This window comes from Calidris pugnax, unplaced genomic scaffold (assembly GCF_001431845.1).
Source record: "Calidris pugnax isolate Ruff unplaced genomic scaffold, ASM143184v1 scaffold41, whole genome shotgun sequence".
NCBI classification, from domain to species: Eukaryota; Metazoa; Chordata; class Aves; order Charadriiformes; family Scolopacidae; genus Calidris; species Calidris pugnax.
This window is the reverse complement of record NW_015094509.1, coordinates 12,042,737-12,060,812: the sequence shown is the minus strand read 5'-3', so window position 1 is coordinate 12,060,812 and position 18,076 is coordinate 12,042,737. Positions and strand designations below refer to the sequence as shown.

At 41.3% G+C, this 18,076-nt stretch overlaps 1 protein-coding gene across 1 annotated transcript; it reads right to left on the bottom strand.

Moving 5' to 3' along the window:
- Window positions 1-3,278: 3,278 nt before the first annotated feature.
- DCSTAMP (dendrocyte expressed seven transmembrane protein) lies at window positions 3,279-13,241 on the bottom strand. The gene is made up of 4 exons (XM_014965283.1): window positions 13,199-13,241; window positions 6,497-7,548; window positions 5,020-5,330; window positions 3,279-4,309 (listed from the first exon to the last, which is right to left on the bottom strand). The coding sequence occupies exons 2-4, from the start codon at window positions 7,509-7,511 to the stop codon at window positions 4,226-4,228; spliced, it is 1,410 nt and encodes a 469-aa protein (XP_014820769.1). The 5' UTR covers window positions 7,512-7,548; window positions 13,199-13,241; the 3' UTR covers window positions 3,279-4,225.
- Between the last annotated feature and the right edge of the window lie 4,835 nt (window positions 13,242-18,076).

The following is an 18,076-nucleotide window of genomic DNA, read 5'->3' as shown; positions in this document are numbered from 1 at the left end:
AGCTATCATTTTTCATTACTTTCTCACAAAGTTGTTGCTGGGGCCATGCTATAACTGTAGTCCTAAAACAACAGAAGCCCCACACTAGGTTGGAAAGCTGGTTTAGAGATGACTTTTGCAGCACAGTTTCCTTGAGCCTTTCATGGGGAAGTAACACAACAATTGCTTTCCTAGATATTTGAATCCTACCTCATCTAGTTACAGTCCTCGGGCTTCTCCAGCGCCTGTTTGCTTTCTTTGATTCTGCCTTCAGTCCGTTGGTCACTCAGCAAGAGTAGACATTCTCTGATTGCTTTAAGAGGTGGAATTGCTACATTAAGCCCCTTTTTCTCTGAAGCAATACATCTCAGTACACAGGAGACAAGGATCTGTTTTGTCAAGGCTGAAACACGGAGCAGACTTTCCTTGCTTAGCACTTCTCTTTGAGATTCTGCTGTATTCCCCTCTGCTCCTGTATGGAAAGGTGAAGACTCATATACATTGTTAAAGTAAGGAAAAAATGCTGTTAGCCATATTTTTATAGGTCTCCCCAGCCAGACAGAAATTTGGGATCTTTAGTACTCCATTCTCCATGGTGATGCAGATTCTAGGGACAGTAACAGAGAAGGGATTTGTGAGATCTGATCCTGGCATACCTAACTTTGCTTTCGTCCCCATCATTTGCCAGAGAAATCCTCATATTGCCTGTTGGTTATCATTTCACTACCTGTGAGGAGCTCATGACTCTGGTGCAGGCACAAACACCTGCAGTGCTTCTCTCTTCAGCCTGAAGTGCCAGGGGATCTCTGCAGAGCAGCAATAGTGGGGCATGTAGCTTTGCTGGGCCACTGGAGGGCAGGGCTGGTATTGTGTACCAGGAGTGAGACGAGAAGGAAGTTACTGTCATGCACAGCAGCTCCTATGAAGCATGTTTATATATTGTGAAGTCTGTGCCCATGAGGTCGACGGTAACACCCCCATTTTCAGGCTTTATTTCATCAGCAGCAGAGTGATCCTTTGATCCTTACTTTCCACTTTTGCAATGTAAAACAGAACTAGAGTGAAGGCTTTGCCCGTTCATTTTTTCTTTAATTGCAAGCATCTCTGGGCTATTTAAACTGTGATGAAAATAGAATCAGTGTGACAACATTGACGTAGCAGGGATCAGGGTGAAAGCAGTTGTAAACCCAGCATCCTCTGACTTTGCACACCCAGCTGCCCACGTGAAGTGCTGCAACAAAACAAGCACAGAGGAAAAAAAAAAAAAAAAAAAAAAGAGCCCTTAGTTTAGCTGTGAAGAAAGCCAAGTTCAGGGATATGGGGTGGTGATAAGGAGAGTTCCATAAACAAGGCTCTTGAAAGGAAGCTGCCTCGTTTGTATTGTGCTTCAGGAGGGTCAGAAGCCCTAGCATGTCTCTTTGAATTATCTTCACAAGACAATCAGGTCAGGCTTTCATTAATTTTGCAAACCAGATTTGATCCAATTGGGGGATTTTTCACAGTAAATCAAACAACTTCTACACTAGTGAAGGAAGTTTAAAAAGGAAGTTGAGCTCTGTGGTGAGCTGGGGGAAGGAAAGGGACGAATGAGTCAAAAGCCAAATCCAGACTTCTCCTCAGACTCTTGTTCTGAGTGCTGGTGGTGTATGAATACGTTTCTGACAAGCCCTAGACAGGCAGTTAGAGACAATGCCCAGTAACATAAAACACATTGAAAATCTCCATTATGCCAATAAATTAATAAATAAAACTCTTAATTTCAACTGTAGTTCACTTGTGCTCAGCAGAAAGAAAAATTACATGCTTTTATGTATGGGGAAGAATGGTCTATAAGAGCAGAAGAAAACATCCCAAAAGAGGAAAGAAGACTTTGAATGACAAAGACGGGGGAAAAGAACCAAAATAAAATGTAGGAAATGTGACAAGAGGATACGTAAGAAGAGGAGCAGAAATAATTGTGGATGGAATACTGTTTTTTTTATTGTAACTTGTAGAGGATTTAAAAAAAAAAAAAAGAAGAAGAAAAAAGAACAATGTAGTCATGCGGTTGGGGGTTACGGTAAACAGAGAGGCCAAAGGGAATAGCTGAACAACTTGCAGAGGAGACAGCTGAAGATAAACAAACCCCCAGACCTCCCCAGCTCACAGGACAGGAACAAATGGGAGAAAACAGAAATCAAGTAAGGTCCGCAGAGAATGAGAGGTATGTCTCTGTGTAGTGCCAAGGGAAATAGAGAACTGCCTTTCGATCTGTACAACTAAAGAGGTCCTCAGTTTGCTGGGTATTTTTTCTGCTCTTTTCTCAACCACAGGGCAGCTGAAGGAATAGACCTAATACTGTAGATTAGTGTAAGAACTGTTCTACTGCTGAGATTAACCTCAATGTCTTTGGGGCACTAAAGGTGAATTTGTTTTAGGATTTAAAAAAAAAAGTGTGCAGAACGTGCCATTTTCCCTGGTACCCCAGGTTTAGGGAGATGGGGAAGAGCAAACTTAGCTCCTTTGCCTGCCAACCAGCTCAGCTTCAGCGCACCAGTATGTGTGTCACAGAGGCACACAGTGCATTAGTCCACCCAAGTGCATGACTCCAGTATGAGTGTAACAACAACAACATCTGTGAGGTGGCACCCTGGTTTTGGCACAGCACATTCACAAATTAACACAATTTGTTAATTGTGAGGTCAGAGCTTCTCACCACCTTGTCCTTTGGGACTGAAAGGAGCACATCCAACTCCTACCAGCAATGAACTTGCCAGGACTCGGACAGAAACGCTAAGCTCTTGTTGACATTTAACTCCTTTTCCCCTTTCATCTGCAGGGGAAAAGTGAAGGAAAATTTTCTCTTGTCACTTGTACCTGGATACTCAGTATGTTTTGTGAAAAAAAAATTTAAGCACCCTTCATTTTGCTCCTTTTTCACCAAAAGTCTTTTTACTACTGTTCCTTGACAAAAGTATCTGCGCTATAAATTATGTTCTGCTGCTGTCCTAGGCAGTCCCACTTAGAGCAAAGGAGGACATAGCCAGGCCACTCAGAGACATTCAACACAACCCTCAGTAATGCATGACGTTAATCTAGTACCTGTGTTCTAGAGACAAGCTTCTGGCACACCAGCAACCTGAACCATCAGTGTCAATGGAGGAGTGAGGCTTTGTTTGGAGTGAGACCCAAAGAAAAAAAGGTTTGCTGTTTTTCAGTGTCTCACGTGGAAAATGACATCTGACACTTGCTACTGAAAAGCTTTAAATAAGTTTTTATTCATTCAGATAACAGAAACATCAATCAATCGCTGTCCTGGGATGATGCACATGTTATAAAGGAACAGATTAAAGTTTGCTGTTCTTATGAAAGATCTCTCAGACTGCAAAATTCAAAATACTGTTTACCTCTGCTCTTATGCCCCTACACCTCAAAATCAGCTTGTTTGTACCCACAGCACCTGACTCCTCTGTATTCTACTTCTTGTGAGCATTCTCACTTCTGCGCGTGCTACGTTACCTCTCTCATGATCATCAATGATATGGGATGATCTGCACTAGTGATACAGTCTCTGGACATGTGTAAGTGGGAGACTAAGACCAAGTGAGGATTTCCAGGTGGAAGACTAGGATTAGAAACTTCTGAGACACAAATTAGCAAAAGTAAGTGGGAGGAAGAGGTAGGAGAGAGAGTTCAGCTGGGCTACAAGACTGACAGGGCATATAGAGCACTGGCCGTGCAGAAGAGACAGCTGCAGAGGCAGGAGCAGGCGTATGAAGCTAGGGATGGGAAAGAACCAGGCTGAAGGGTTTAGGGCAGTTGAGGGTTGAGAAATAATAGAAATGTCTAGAAACTTCTAAACTCTCTGGTTAGACTCTTGGACAGCCCAGAAACCAATGGACAGTCTCTGCTGTGTCTTATATCTTCAGTGTTTGGCAAAGTTGAAGAAGACAAACCTGCTGCTGCCATTATATCCTCTGTTTCCTCAACCCAAAGAGGTTCGTGCTGCAGTCCTAAAAGCTCCAACCTGTTTGATTGCTTTTGCACAGAAGAACAGGCCCTCCATAGCTTTGTAGAGTACCAGACAATACAGAACCCAAGTTGAAAAATGAAAAATTTTCCACAGGTCTCCAAAATACTGCTGATTAGCCTGTGATCCTATTTTTACATTTTAGAACTGAAATTCCATAGGAAAGATGAGTGCAAAACACATGTCCCTGTGGAGCTAGAGCATCTCAGCCTTATCCAAAGATTCACCTGGTCTCTTTCACACCATGTTGTCATTTGCCACACTCCGTTCTTTCTTCCTCACTGTCTCTCTTGCCTGGAGTATTGGAAACCAAAAGTTGACCTGAAAAGACAGAAACGTGATCCTATGATCATAGTGTTACTGAGATAGAGATTGCCCAGACACTAGCATCCTGTACGGTTGGTATTGAAGACCATTAAGAACCCACAAACTAAAACAAACTGTGTGTCTGAAGCTATCTACTTGGATTTGCCATAAATATATGCATGTGTGTTTGTATTTAAATTAGTGCATATATACATATATATACAGGGCAAATGTTTTTGCAAGCAAAATTTTGTTTCCTAATGGTATTTGCAGTTGTACTCCCACTGTGTTTTAAAACGGAAATATATCACCTTCCATTTTGCTAAGTAACAACTGAATACCTTTATCAACATTTAGAGGCCACTCACAAATGCCTAACGTTTGCTGTCTAGGTTGCAGGGATAGCCTTTGCGCTGGATGTAGTTTTTGTACATTCATGAAAACCAAGTTTCTTCTCTGGAGAGCTCTGAGGGGGATTTTCTAGCTAGCACGTTATCATTTGTGTGTACCACTGCCATGTCTGATGTACGTGTGTTGAAGGAGACGGAACAAAACAATTATATGATCTAATCTACTAGGTAACTTGTCTCTGGCTTCTGTGCAGGGAAGCACTCTGGAAAGTCTGTTAGAACATAATTGAAATTAACAAGTGTTGAAGTATTTCCTGCATCTGGCTACTACCCTGAGAGGGGGAAATTTTTTTTCTCCTCGAGCTGATGGCTTACCGTTCTAGCAAACATGTTCTTCCCAGTTTTCTCTTGTAGCTTTGCTCTTTTCTTGAGTAATTTTGCATGCAAATAATGTATCCGTTTCATCTCAGTGTCAGGATAAAATGAAGTTGACACGAGTATTTTAAGTTGGGTTAGGAGGCCAGAGAATAACCCAAAAATGCTTAAGAAGAAGATGATGACTCCAAGCTGGATCCATGTCGTGGAGGGAGCGAGCTGTGGTTGAGGGATGCAGTCATGCTTAAACAAAGAGATCTTGAAAGGATCAGTCTTTGCAATATGCTCTCTCATAGGAATTATAAAGCTGTCTTCATTCCTCTGCACAAGAAAAAGGGGAGGGAGGGAGGGGGGAAAGAGTTGGTTATAGTACTGATTTCTTCTTTTTTTAGTATTTCTCCCATTGGATATTCAGTTTCACAAAGGACCATAAAACATCCAGTTCATCCAGTGTCTATATACACTATAACAATATATTTATTACCTATTTATAAATTATTCAAACTGCATTTTCACCATTTCACCATTTCTCTTGGCACTGCTCCACAATTCAGGCTGTTAAGAACTTACCTTCTCAGTGCCTCTAGCAAACAAATATTTAGTTAATCTGGCTGTAACAGTTTAATATATTCCCACTGACGAGTCAGCTCAGACCCCTGCTTGGAGCGTCCTTCCTTTGTGGTAAAACCACAGACATAGAGCAGTGTCTGTCCCAGTGTGGGTTTTTGGCCCAGGACTTGGTCAGCTGTGCTTCCACACCCACCCAGGCAGGTGCTCTGATGACGAGGCTACCATGCAAACAAAGCCACCCCTCCTCCTCTAACAGGTGCCTTTGCTTAGAAGAGCTGATGAGTTGCACTTCTTGTGGATTGAAATGCCAAATCAGAGGGACCAAATTAGACGTGCTGCTGGGACCAGTATTTCACACTGGCAGGCAACTTTCTGTTCTACGTGTAGGAACACTGTAGGGACACTGAATCACCCAGCCCACTTTTCTGACCATGTCAAAGGGATATGTAGCTCTTCCTTGTGGCTCTTCTAACCACCTTGCAGAGGCCAGGCACTTCTGTTAGATACTCCTTGGAAAATGATGAGCTCCTCATGTACTCAGCCGAACAAAGGTAAGCATCTCTTACGTCATTGTCACAGTGGCATTTTGACTATAACAGTGGTGCTTCGCAACTGTCAGCACTGTGAGTTTCCAATTTTAAGCTTCTGGTCTTCTCCACATAAATAATGAAGTCATTCATCCTATATTTACGATTCTCTAGAAATATGATGACACTTTGTGCAGAGGACTGTCTGGTTCCATCCAACATACGTATCTGTAAAGGCAATGGCCCTTTTTGAAAGAAAACGAATCTTAATGCCATGAAAGAACTGATGGCTCATTGGCTGCACCTCCGCTCCTGCAGCTGCTGAAATGAAGGGAAATTTTTCAACACTAAACTAAGAGATACAAAGTACTGAGAAGTACTTACTCGCTGAAAGAGGCTGAGTTGAATCTCTAGATCCGGTACTTCTTGGAGATGTTTATTCACAGAAATAATTAACAAATAAAACAAATAATCTACTGCAGCAAACAAAAGCCAGATGCAAAGATGAATAATTACAGGGAGAAAAAAGTACTGCATATTTTTTTTGTCCTTCCTTGTGAGGCAGAGAGATGGGATTGTCACATAATCTTTTCTTTCTTTTCTGTTAAGTGGAAGGAGACAGGGTCTTTGCTGTTGCCTTTGCTGCTCATCAAATGCGATGAACTGTTTAGTGATATAAGTATTCTTAAATTTGGCACTGTGAGAGCCTACAAATTTTTTGATAAAGATGCCAGTTCCAAAAGAAGCTAGAAAAATCCCCACTATAGGCAATACTCTCTGGCCTATACAGGGCAGTACAGTCAGCATAAAAGATATCTGGTTAGCAATTGTCTGGATTTCTTGTTTTGTGTCATTTAGCTGTTGTTTTAATTCATCATCTGAAATTGAATAAGATGGTGTGAATTCATGCGTTAGGAATAGTACAGTGGAAAGCTTGGCTTTGTCGTAAATCCATTTTACTGCCTCAACGTAATATTTTATCAAGGCAAATTGCTCAAACTCCAAATGACAGGTTATACTGTCTGCCAGAGTCTTTAGGTTATGAAAAATATTTTGGATGTTGCCGGCCACCACGATGCCCGTGCCAGCAGTAATAAGAGCACTCCTGCCATTTTTCAGTCCACAAGAAAGAAGGAACAGGACACTAAAACAGCGCAGGTGCTTGAAACAGGAGAGAGCGATAGACAGCGAGATCCAGATGAATCCAGAAATCAATAAGAGACTTAAAGGGTGGTGTGCCAGGGAGAAGTACATGCCAAGGAATAAGAGAAAGCTTGAGAAGAAGCCAACTGCAAAGCAAACTGCAAAAAGCTGCATCAGATACTTCCAGCCAGGCTTCCTTTCAGATATAAAAATTCCCCAGGCATTTTGGGCTATTGAGACAAACGTTCGCATTTTCTTCTGATTGTTGCTGACACTGCGATGGCTCAAACTAAAAGGAAAGGAAAACAAAAATAATGTTAGTTACAGGGTCACACGATTGACAATGACATGCTTTTAACTGGCTCATCAATAGTACTTCACATTGCAAAAAATGCAGGTCTGACTCCACTGCCCTGTGTGAGACCCAAATCTCCATCATCAATGTAACATAAATAAACATGGGAGAGATGACTCTAAAAGGTATTCTATTTTTTTTTCTGTCCTTTTACTTTCTGTACACTTTGATGTCTCATTGACACGGTAGTCATATATACATATCTGTGTGTGTATATATGAGCAGAGAATGAGAGGGACACAAGCTTTCCATAGCAACCAGTGCTTCCCCATAGATGCTTGCTTTGCCTTACAGGGGCATCAGGAAGAGAAAGAGGGGGACATGGAAACTTCCAACAGTAGCCTGACGCAAGGAAGAGTGGCTCAACCCGCGGGGACCACCCAAAGCAGTTGCCAGGGAGGGAGAAACTGATGGAGCAGGTGTCCAGGGATGGGTGACGAAGGTTTCCTTTTTCAGCTGGAGGTAGGTCACTACAGAGGGAGGAAAGTGTGTCTCAGAGGCATCATGCCTTCTTTGGGTCTCTCCTGGGACAGCACAGCTACAAATTGGCCCATATACACTTTTAACCCTAATTGCTTGTAATTCTTGCCATCTCTCCTGCCTACCAGAATGCCTGTGGTGTAAGTTACAGAGTAGTACTGTGAGATTCAGTTCAGTTTGATGGGAGACAGCCCAGTGCTCACATCTTTCCTTCTTCTTTTACATTATAATATATATAGTGCAATTTGTCCAAAGATGTAACATCAATTTATATGCATATTAGCCTTTTAACATACTAGAACAAACGAGGTACTAATTAAATAAAATAAAGTGTTGCAATTTTATCCTATAATAGGGAACAGTTGTCTTTGCAAATACAACCTGAAGATATTACTTTGTCTTTTGTTTAGCTTGAACACAGTGGGTAGCCAGGAACTAAACTATTATTTTGTATACATAGTGTATTTTACTGGCATTTGACTTTATGAATTCTGCTAGCATTTGCTGCACCATTTTCTCCTTCTTCTCATTGTAATTAGTTATTAGTTATGTCATTATCGGCTTTGCATGCGGCAGGAGTTGAGGGTAATTGGAAGAGGCATCTGACCCCAGCTGGCACCCTCTTGGTCTGCTGTGCTCGGTGTGCTGCTTTTCCTTGTCCTCACTTGAGCCTGATCCTTTCTAGTGCTGAGGGCTATCCTGAAAGATTTTGAGTGTTTTCAGTGCTTAATAGCTTCAGCAGGGATTAGCGGTGGGCAGTACCTCTCAGGGTGGGCTCAGTCCCTGGCGCTCTCACTCTGCTTGGGAAGGCTGAGGAAATTGCTTCCCTCCAGGGCCCCAGTCAACTCAGCCATAAAGGGAGTATAACAGCAATTAGCACCTCCTGCACAGGAGTGAAATCAGTTAATTAACGTCCCTGAAGTATTCAGGGAGCTGTAGGTAGAAGTTGCCTTGTGTTTGGGAAAGTGGTGCAAGCAGAACAGGGAGGAGAGGTAGCAGACAGGCTACTGGACTCCGGCTTTGCCATGAATAGAGCTCTTCTTTGCTTATGGGGACTGTCTGCTTTGCCTTCTTCCTACTGAACTAGAAATTAAAAAGGCAGTTTTAGGAAACATCATTAAAAATCAAATGTTCATCATCCTTGAGTTGAGCAGGACTAGACCTAACAGCCAGCAAATCCTGCCAGAGAATCCTGAACTTCCTAGGTCAGGTCCTTAAACAGTATTTGCTGCCACATCTTCTTGGTAGATTTAAGAAAAATTGCCCTCTACAGTGAATAGATCTGGAGTTCTGTTCTTGATTTAAGAAGCCATGAAAAAAACAAATGTTAAAAACCTAGGATTTATGTAATAGTCTGCAAAAACTTCGTGTGAGATAACACATTTTGGATTTTCTTTTGCAGCACCGATTCCATAGCTGTTCTCAAGCATAGTTTCTGCACAGTCTTGTGTGTCTGTATGTATGGGTATAGTGTATTCCTGTTAACTCTTACAAGCATTCAGTAAATGGCTGCAATATATGACTGGGAGTTTGGCATGACTGTATCAAAGAATTGTAGAAACAGTCAAGAATGAAGCCTTAGAATTGACAAAAGCTGTACTTCTGGACCCAAAGGCTGTAGATTTGCAAAATAAGGACAGAATTTTAAAATAATGAAGAAGTCTCCTTTACTGGATGGGTTCAATGCTGTTCCATGAGATCACTGCACTATTCAGCACATACATGGCAGGTTTGTCCCTAACCTGCATGAACCCAGAGTTTTAAGGCAGAAAAGGCATCATAAGGAGCCACTGATTTTTGGAGCCTGTGGCACAGATGCTCAGGTGTCTCTGCAGTGGGAAGGTTGGGAAGGGAGCATCCCCAACCCCTGCAGAGCCTGTCTCAGATCTCAGCCACCACAGTGGTCAGAGTCAGGCTCACAGAATGCATCTCTGTGGCTCGTCTGACACCTCCTTTTTCCCCCTTAAGACATCGGCAACAGAAGTAGATATTCAGTGCAGGAGAATCACTCAAAGGATGAAAACTCTAAACCTGAAAAACACTTAAACAGCTGTGGATGTTTGGGAAGGGAAAATGGCACTCTGGCTCAGAGGCAGAAATAAATCTTTGGCCGACTAAAGAAGCCAACTGAGTGCTTAAAGAAATAGTAAACCTTGTGAGCTTTCTGGAATGATTGCTCTCGAAAACACAAATCACAAAAACTCTCCTGAAGCTGCTAGGTGCAGATACAAATTCTAACAGGAGACTGACAAGAACAAAACCTTCATTTCTATTGCAGTCTGAGGCAAAGCATTTTTTCTTCTGTCCTGTAACATGAACTAATATGAGGGCTGCTACCATTATTTATGTAGCATAAGGAAATATTTATTCTTGGAAAGCGGTGTCTTGCTCTTAAGCACCAGTTTCTTTCCACGGTAGTTTCTCGTGATGTACATCACAGAGAGGAGCTGGAAACACTTGTGCTCTAGCTCTGCCTTTGAACCTGATTCTTCCGTAGTGTCCAAGGGGAACCTCTGTATGCCCTAGTTTCCCTCTCTAGTAAATACTTACTCAGATCTGGACGTGTGATATTCATATACCATATGGCACCCTGGCAGGAGTAATTATGAGAACAAATTCTCCAAAGGAGACTCTCCAGCAAGGAGTTTAGCCTATACATCTTAAGGTTTGTGATGTACTGAAATTAATTGCAATATGATTAAGAAGTATTTTTATGGTTTCATTTTTAAAACAGAAAAATTTTAAAGAGTTTTTAAGATCCTGCTTGTGATATTTCAAGATACTGGCCAGTTTTAAAGTAAGTAGAGGATAAGTACATACCACCAAGAGGACCTAGGAAATGTCTTTCCAGCTCAGCCATGAGCCCTGTGCTAGAGCGATGGCATTTTTATACAGGACATGTTCACAATGTGAATGATTCATTCCCTGCTTGATATGAAGACTCCTCCATATTCATTGTCCAAGAAGCTGTGCTCATCTTCACTACCGATTTGGTCCTGCTCTAATCCCTTGCTCACCCTGTATCTGATGATGGCTCGCTACAGCTAGAATAGAATAGAATAGAATAGTTCAGTTGGAAGGGACCTACAATGGTCATTTAGTTCAACTGTGATAGATTGAAACTCCTTATATTTGCTGGGAGTATTTCTGAAACCTTCTCTACCCAGGCTACTTCTTACTTAGAGGTGATCACCAGGCCTACATTTCTAGTATATGGATTAGCCACCCATGCAATCACTTTGCCAATTTTAATATAATTGTTTTAATACAATGGAAGAAGCAGATGTCTCCTAAAAATGTAGAGTGAGAAAAAGAATGGGATTTACTAAATAATTAGCATTTTCAGTACAGTCACAGCTGATTAGGCAAGGCATTACAGAGTCAGATTGCTAAATCTATGTTCCATTTTGACATAGACCTAACTCAGACAAAGCCCGGGGACTACAAATGCCATTGAGTTGGGATTGATTAGTATCGCTCACTTTTTGTGCCCTCACACGAAGTCTGACACAACTTTTCTCTGTGCAGCACCGTTGTGTGAGCCGATCTCAGAAGGACAGTGGCAGTTTGGAAGGCCCTTTGCCCCGTGCAGTGCACAGGATCCTCATACATAAAAAAAAAAGTCTTATTAAGAGAGACATAAGGTTAAATGGGAAACTTATATCCCATTGATGCTAAAGCTTCGGCTACACAGAGATCTTTGCCTCATAAATCCTATTTGGATTTTATACAGTAATTAAGGAAGAGAAAGCACACAATAAGAATATAAAAACAAATATTTCCTTTTTTGGCGGTTTCAGCAGCCTTGTCTCCTAGCCTAGATCAGTTACATTGAAATGTAAGAGAATTACTTCCCTTTTTTGGATACTGTCAAAAAATACAATGCTGAACTATGGTTTGGTAAGAGGCAAAAATACAGGAGAGAGTCCCACATTATTTCCTTTGGTCAATGCAGGGCATTCAGCAAAGAAATATAAGACAAGTCAAAAATCCAACAACGCTACTTTAACTATCTCCAGGACTTTGTTGGGACCCCACTCATTTCTTGCGTTTACATTATTTGCTTTTAACTGCAGTGGGAAGAAGAGTAAATGGCACTAAACACAACAAACACAGGCAAGGACTGAAATATCTAATCAAGTGTGTGCACATAGGAACTTGAAATGCTAACCAACACAGCAATGCAAAGAAAACAACAGATTATACACATGCAAAACCAACCAAACAAAAATAACAACTGATCAAGATCTCTTTTTCTTCATGTATTTAAAATACATGGCTCAGGAAAATTCTGAACAATGCAGGGTATTATCAAGCCCATAGGATGCCACAAATTCGTTAAATGTCATCTAATATCATATATTAATAGCATAATGTCCACATCTGAGCTATGTGTCTTTATGTCAATGAGGAGAAAAGGACAGTTATGCAGTGCTATACTTCAGACCTGGTTTAGAAGTCCATCCTTGCGTGAGATGGATTGCGTCCTATGAGAGCTTCTTCTCTGTCTCGGCTATGAAAAGAGTCTGGATTACTCAGAGCAAGCTATTCAAAGTCAGGTTAGATGAACCTCTCCCTGTGTTTCTCCATTTCAAACACAAGTTATACTTGATTGAGCTAGGTGCTCAGAGCAGGACACAGAAAACGTGCCGTAGAAAATGAACCGCTATGAAATGAATATGGAACAAGAAATCAAAATTTCTCGCTTATACCACTATGGGCCATGTTATATTTGGAAGCTTTGATGTAGCAGACACACAAACATGTACCTCCCTTAAAGCTCAGGCAGAAATGGAGACAGAGTTTGGGAAACCCAAGTGCTAGTTTGCATATTGACAGAAATAACTCTACAAAACAGAGAATTCCAGTACGAGGGATGGGAGGGAACAAGAGACATTACACGTTCCCTTCTCCTGCACATATTATTCTACATAGTTTTGGGACTTCTTAGGACTAAATTGTTTCATGAACTTTAGGAACAGATCCTCCAATCAGTAAGGCAACAACAATTAATTTAAAGAAAGTCCTATTACCTTAGAGCAGCTAACTCAGTCTATGATTGCTACCCACAGTTCCTTGATATTAACCCTAAAGAGTTACTTACAGGCCCTCCTGCAAAGTGTATGAAGGATCTTCACAGTGCTGTGTGTCTCCTGATTTTGGTGAGGAACTGAGATGGGCAATAGTAAAACATTTCACATGAGTAATTTGTTTCCCATACCATCCCTCAATGAGTCAGGCACACTACAATTTTGAAATTATTCTGGTTTTGACAAAGATTCATGAGGAAGTAACTTATGCACAAGACCAGAATAGTATATAATTTGCAAGTGCCACTTTCCACCTTTTTTCTGGCAGAGTAATAGATATCAGCAAATGAGTTCTGCACCCAGATTTCGAAGACTTAAATTTATGTTGAATAATGCCTTAGGTCTGGAACATCTGAGCTATTTTGGTGTTCCCCATTGAAACTAGCAGCTACTCAGTGCCCAAATAAGATCTACGAGATCTATGTAAATATTTCTGCAGACAATCTGTCAGAATATGGTCCTTAGAATGCTATCCACCTTAAATATCCAACAAAAACCCTCAAATTATGTAGTCTGTAGAACAGAGTGGTCTCTAAATTTAATATATGCCTTCTGTATGATGTTATAAAATTCTACTTCGGTATTTTTCAGTGAGATACAGTAGCAAAGATATTGATGTGACACTTGCATTTTCAAAAACATCTACAGATATGAACTGATCTTTGCAATACCCCTAGGCCAGCAGGAATTCTTTGCAGCCTGTGTGGATCATCTCATTACTAATACTTATCATCTTTATTAAAGAAGACCTTTGAGGCTGCATCCTGAACAGGGATTGCCACTGTACAAATTTACACCAGAGAAAGGGTCCCAGTCTAAGTCTGTCTAGAAACAACTACAGGATGAGCTGTGGCCATAACTTACCAGACAATTAACGATTGTCAGGCTTTAATTTTTGTCGGGTTTTTTTTGTTTCTTTGCATTTTTTTCACAAATAACCCAAGAAGGATAAGAAACCAGAAGTTTGCTCAAACCCCCAGCGCACTGAAAATATCTGGTGCTTTTTTTGACAAGAAATTCCAACTGAATTTGACTCTGTGGGGATCAAATGAGTAGTGACTTATTGGTAGGAAAGACAAAAAACAGACATGCTGCTGCATTGGGGAAGCTATTTTGGGATTCTTAGGATATGGTGTGCTAAAACAGATTTTGGAGTCCTTTAACATAAAAAATCTTTGTAAATTAAATAAATTGAAATTATTATCTTTATTAACCAAAGACTTGCTTAATTCAAATTGTTTTTCTAGTCTTGGCTGCTTAACAGAATCACAGCCTAGGGATGCTCTGTTCCCAGCACAGAGCCTCTCTCACTAGAGAATGACCGTTTGCTCCACCTGGGATGGCAGTGTGGGTCTCCTACATCAGGAATTGCATCTACACTGATAATCAAGTATGCGTGTGTGTCTGCATCCAACCCCATCTAAAACCCACACTCATTGCCTGCACCTGAGCCTTGGGGTGGGAATCAGATGCAAAACATCGCTGAAGGAAAAGCATAAACCCTAGTATAGGTTTATCCTGTCTTTCATGCAGTGTTGGTGAAGAGGACAGGAGTGGGGCTGAACATTTTCCAGTGCAGTCTAAAACCAGTTCTTTGAAAGTAGGTGGCTAAACACCACCTGAGTACTGTTCTGTTCACCTATCTCTATTTTTGGCTCTTGGTCTTCATAAATACCATAGAAACAATCAGCGAAACTAAGAGATCACCAAGGGCACTCTGATGAGCCACATCAGCCACACAATATGCACAAACTTTCTTATATTAACAACTCAGAGCTGTGATGGAGTGCAATCGGCAAGTTCATGGCTGATACCAAACTGGGATTGATACACAAAAGCTGCTATTCAGAGGAATTTTGACAGGCTGGAGTAGCGTATTGACAAGAATCTCATGAAGTTCACCAGAGGAAAATGCAAAGTCCTGTCCCTGGGGAGGAATAACCCCAGGCACCAGTACAGGCTGGAGCTGACTGGCTGGGAAGCGGCTTCGCAGAAAAAGATCTGGATCTCTTTGTGGAAAACAAGTTGAACATAAGCCAGCAATGCGCCCTAGGGGCAAAGAATGCCAACAGCATCCTGAGCTTATTAGAGCAAGAATCTTGCCCACAAGTCAGGGGAAGTGATTCTTCCCCTTGACTCAGCACTGGTGAGACCACATGTGGAGTGCTGCTTCCAGCAAAGAAATACTAATACCACAGAACAACGTGATATAGCTGGACCTGCTTTGAGTGAGGATTGGAACTAGATGGCTTTCACAAGTCCCCTCCAACCAAAACCATTTTCTTCTTCACCAGATGCCTTACCAGTCAGGACTGAGATATCACCTTCATTTAAACTTGCTTCTGATCTCTACTGGCACAGCACCGTGTATATGTGCCATGTTCATATTCTACATTTGCTCTAGATAAGTTTAATTAATATTACATATCTACCAAAAGCAAAACATTGTACCTCAGTAATACAAAAAAAACAAACGCACAACAAAATATTGTTACTGTTGTAGCTTTGAGATCCTAAAGAAATGGTGAAATCAGTCTGTCTTCCATGATTTTTAGCTGCATTAAGGAACTGCAGAGCAACTTAAGGATTCATGTTGGCATCTTAAATACCCTACAGCTTTTATAACTTGAATAAGCTGACATATGATCTCTTATTTTTGCAGGACAGTAGTTTTCTTGCAGAGAAATGAGAAGTTCGTTTATTGGATGTGGAAAATGAATTTGCTTCTTGCTCATGGTACTGAGAAAAAAATGGTGAGAAGAGCTAATTTGTGTTCAAACATGAAAAGAGTTGAAAATCTAGGAGAGGTTTCATTATCACAGTGATATGGGAACACAACACACAGAAGAGACTTTTAATACTTCTGATTCATTCAGTAGCCAAATAATATCATATTTCTTCAACTTCCTTGAAAATTCCTAAGAATTTTATTTTGCTTTAACTTTGTCACTTAAAATTTTACTTTAGTGAACTATTGGTTTCTGCAGACACTACAGTTTCTGTGAATATTTGTGTGTATGGGAGAGGAAGAAGATACTTCTGAACACCCATCCTCTCCACTTGAAATGGATCACACCAATCCCACCAGTTTTTGGATTGATCCATTGAACGAATCAGCCCTTTCATTCAGTTGTCGTCAGGGCCATCTGACAAAAGAAGACTACAGATTTACTTTAAAGGAAATCAAAGGCTGATACACTGCTTTACAAGCCCAACAGCAACAGAATGAGTAAGAATCTTATCCACAATCTACTGAGCTCCTATGATACCTTTCCAATAACATCCTCCATATGTTGTCTCTTACAACCATTTTCAGAACTAACTTGTAGTTATGGCTTTACTATTTATCCTTAAACTTCCAGATCCATTTTTGGAATAAAATGTATCCATTTCTTTTCTCAGAAATGTCATAGGTGGTTAGGTTCATTGCAGAGATGCTTCCTACTACACCTAAGGAATTCTAAATTGGAGATTGACTCTCATCTAGACTCTGATTTCAAAGATCCAGAGCTGTACATCAGGCTCAGTTCTGTCCTTGGTCTCGTTGTAGAGTCCAGTCCAACCAGCAACTACTGAAGTGCTGGCATGAACATTACCTATTTGCCCTTGTTTGAAATGTCCCTGCATGTAATTTTCCAGACAGCTGGTTTTCCAGCAGGTACTGAGAGCACTGAAGTAGCAGGTCTCCCTGGCTCACCGTAAGACCAGGTTTCCCCTCCAGAGAGCAGCCATACCCCTGCTGTTTCAAAAGCAGCTACTGAACAAGTTCAGAAGCCTGGCAGGCAGCAAGATGAACATAGCACAATGTTCATGGTATCTAAATTATGCATAATGTAAGGGTATAATTAGATACAGTGGACCATCTATAACTGGAGAAAGTCTCTGTTCATTATAGGACAAATGAATGAAATGATCTTTTAGCAGAACATATCCTTCATGGTATTATACAGGGGAAAATTCTGTAAAGTGATCCAGGCAAGTGCATATTAAGTCAGACCAAGTCTCCATTGATCCCAGCATCTCAACCTTGACAGCAGCATGCAGCAGATGTTTACAGAATCACAGAATGGTGATCCATGTCTGCACCATCTGGACATGGTCTAGGTGACCCTGCTTGAGTGGAGGGGGGTTTGAACCACGTGCCCTCCTGGGGCCTCTTCCAAACTCAGCCATTCTGTGATTCTGTGACTGCTGAGATCCCTGTTGGTCCATTTCTCTGGCCTCTGAGGCCATTCCGAATGGCAGCACAACCATCTGGTGTATCAGTCGCTCTTTCTAGCTTTCTATCATCTGCAAACTTGGTGACGTTGCACTGTTTCCAAGTCATTAATGAAGAAAATGATCAGAGGGATGGAACACCTCTCCTATGAGGACAGATTAAGAAAGTTGGGGTTGTTCAGCCTAGAGAAGAGAAGGCTCCAGGGAGACGGTACTGCGGCCTTTCAAAGGGGCCTACTGGAAAGATGGGAACTAGCTTTATAGTCAGACCTGTTGCAATAAGACAAGGGATAATGGTATTAAACTAAAAGAGGGTAAATTTAGACTAGATATGAGGAAGACATTTTTTACAATGGGGGTAGTGACGCACAGGAACAGGTAACCCAGAGTAGTGGTAGATGCTCCATCCCTGGAAACATTCAAGATCAGGTTGGACAGGGCTCTGAGCAACCTGGTCTAGTTGAAGATGTTTCTATTCCTTGCTGGGGGGGCTTGGACTAGATGACTTTTAAAAGTCCCTTCCAATCCAAACTATTCTGTGATTCTATGATGTTGTGGGAGGCACTGTTGAAAGCCTTTCTGAAATCGAGGTAAACTTCACTCTTTCACCAAGCCAGTCATATCATCATAAGTTGTCAGGTTGGGTAAGCATGTCTTCCCCTTTGTAAATCCAC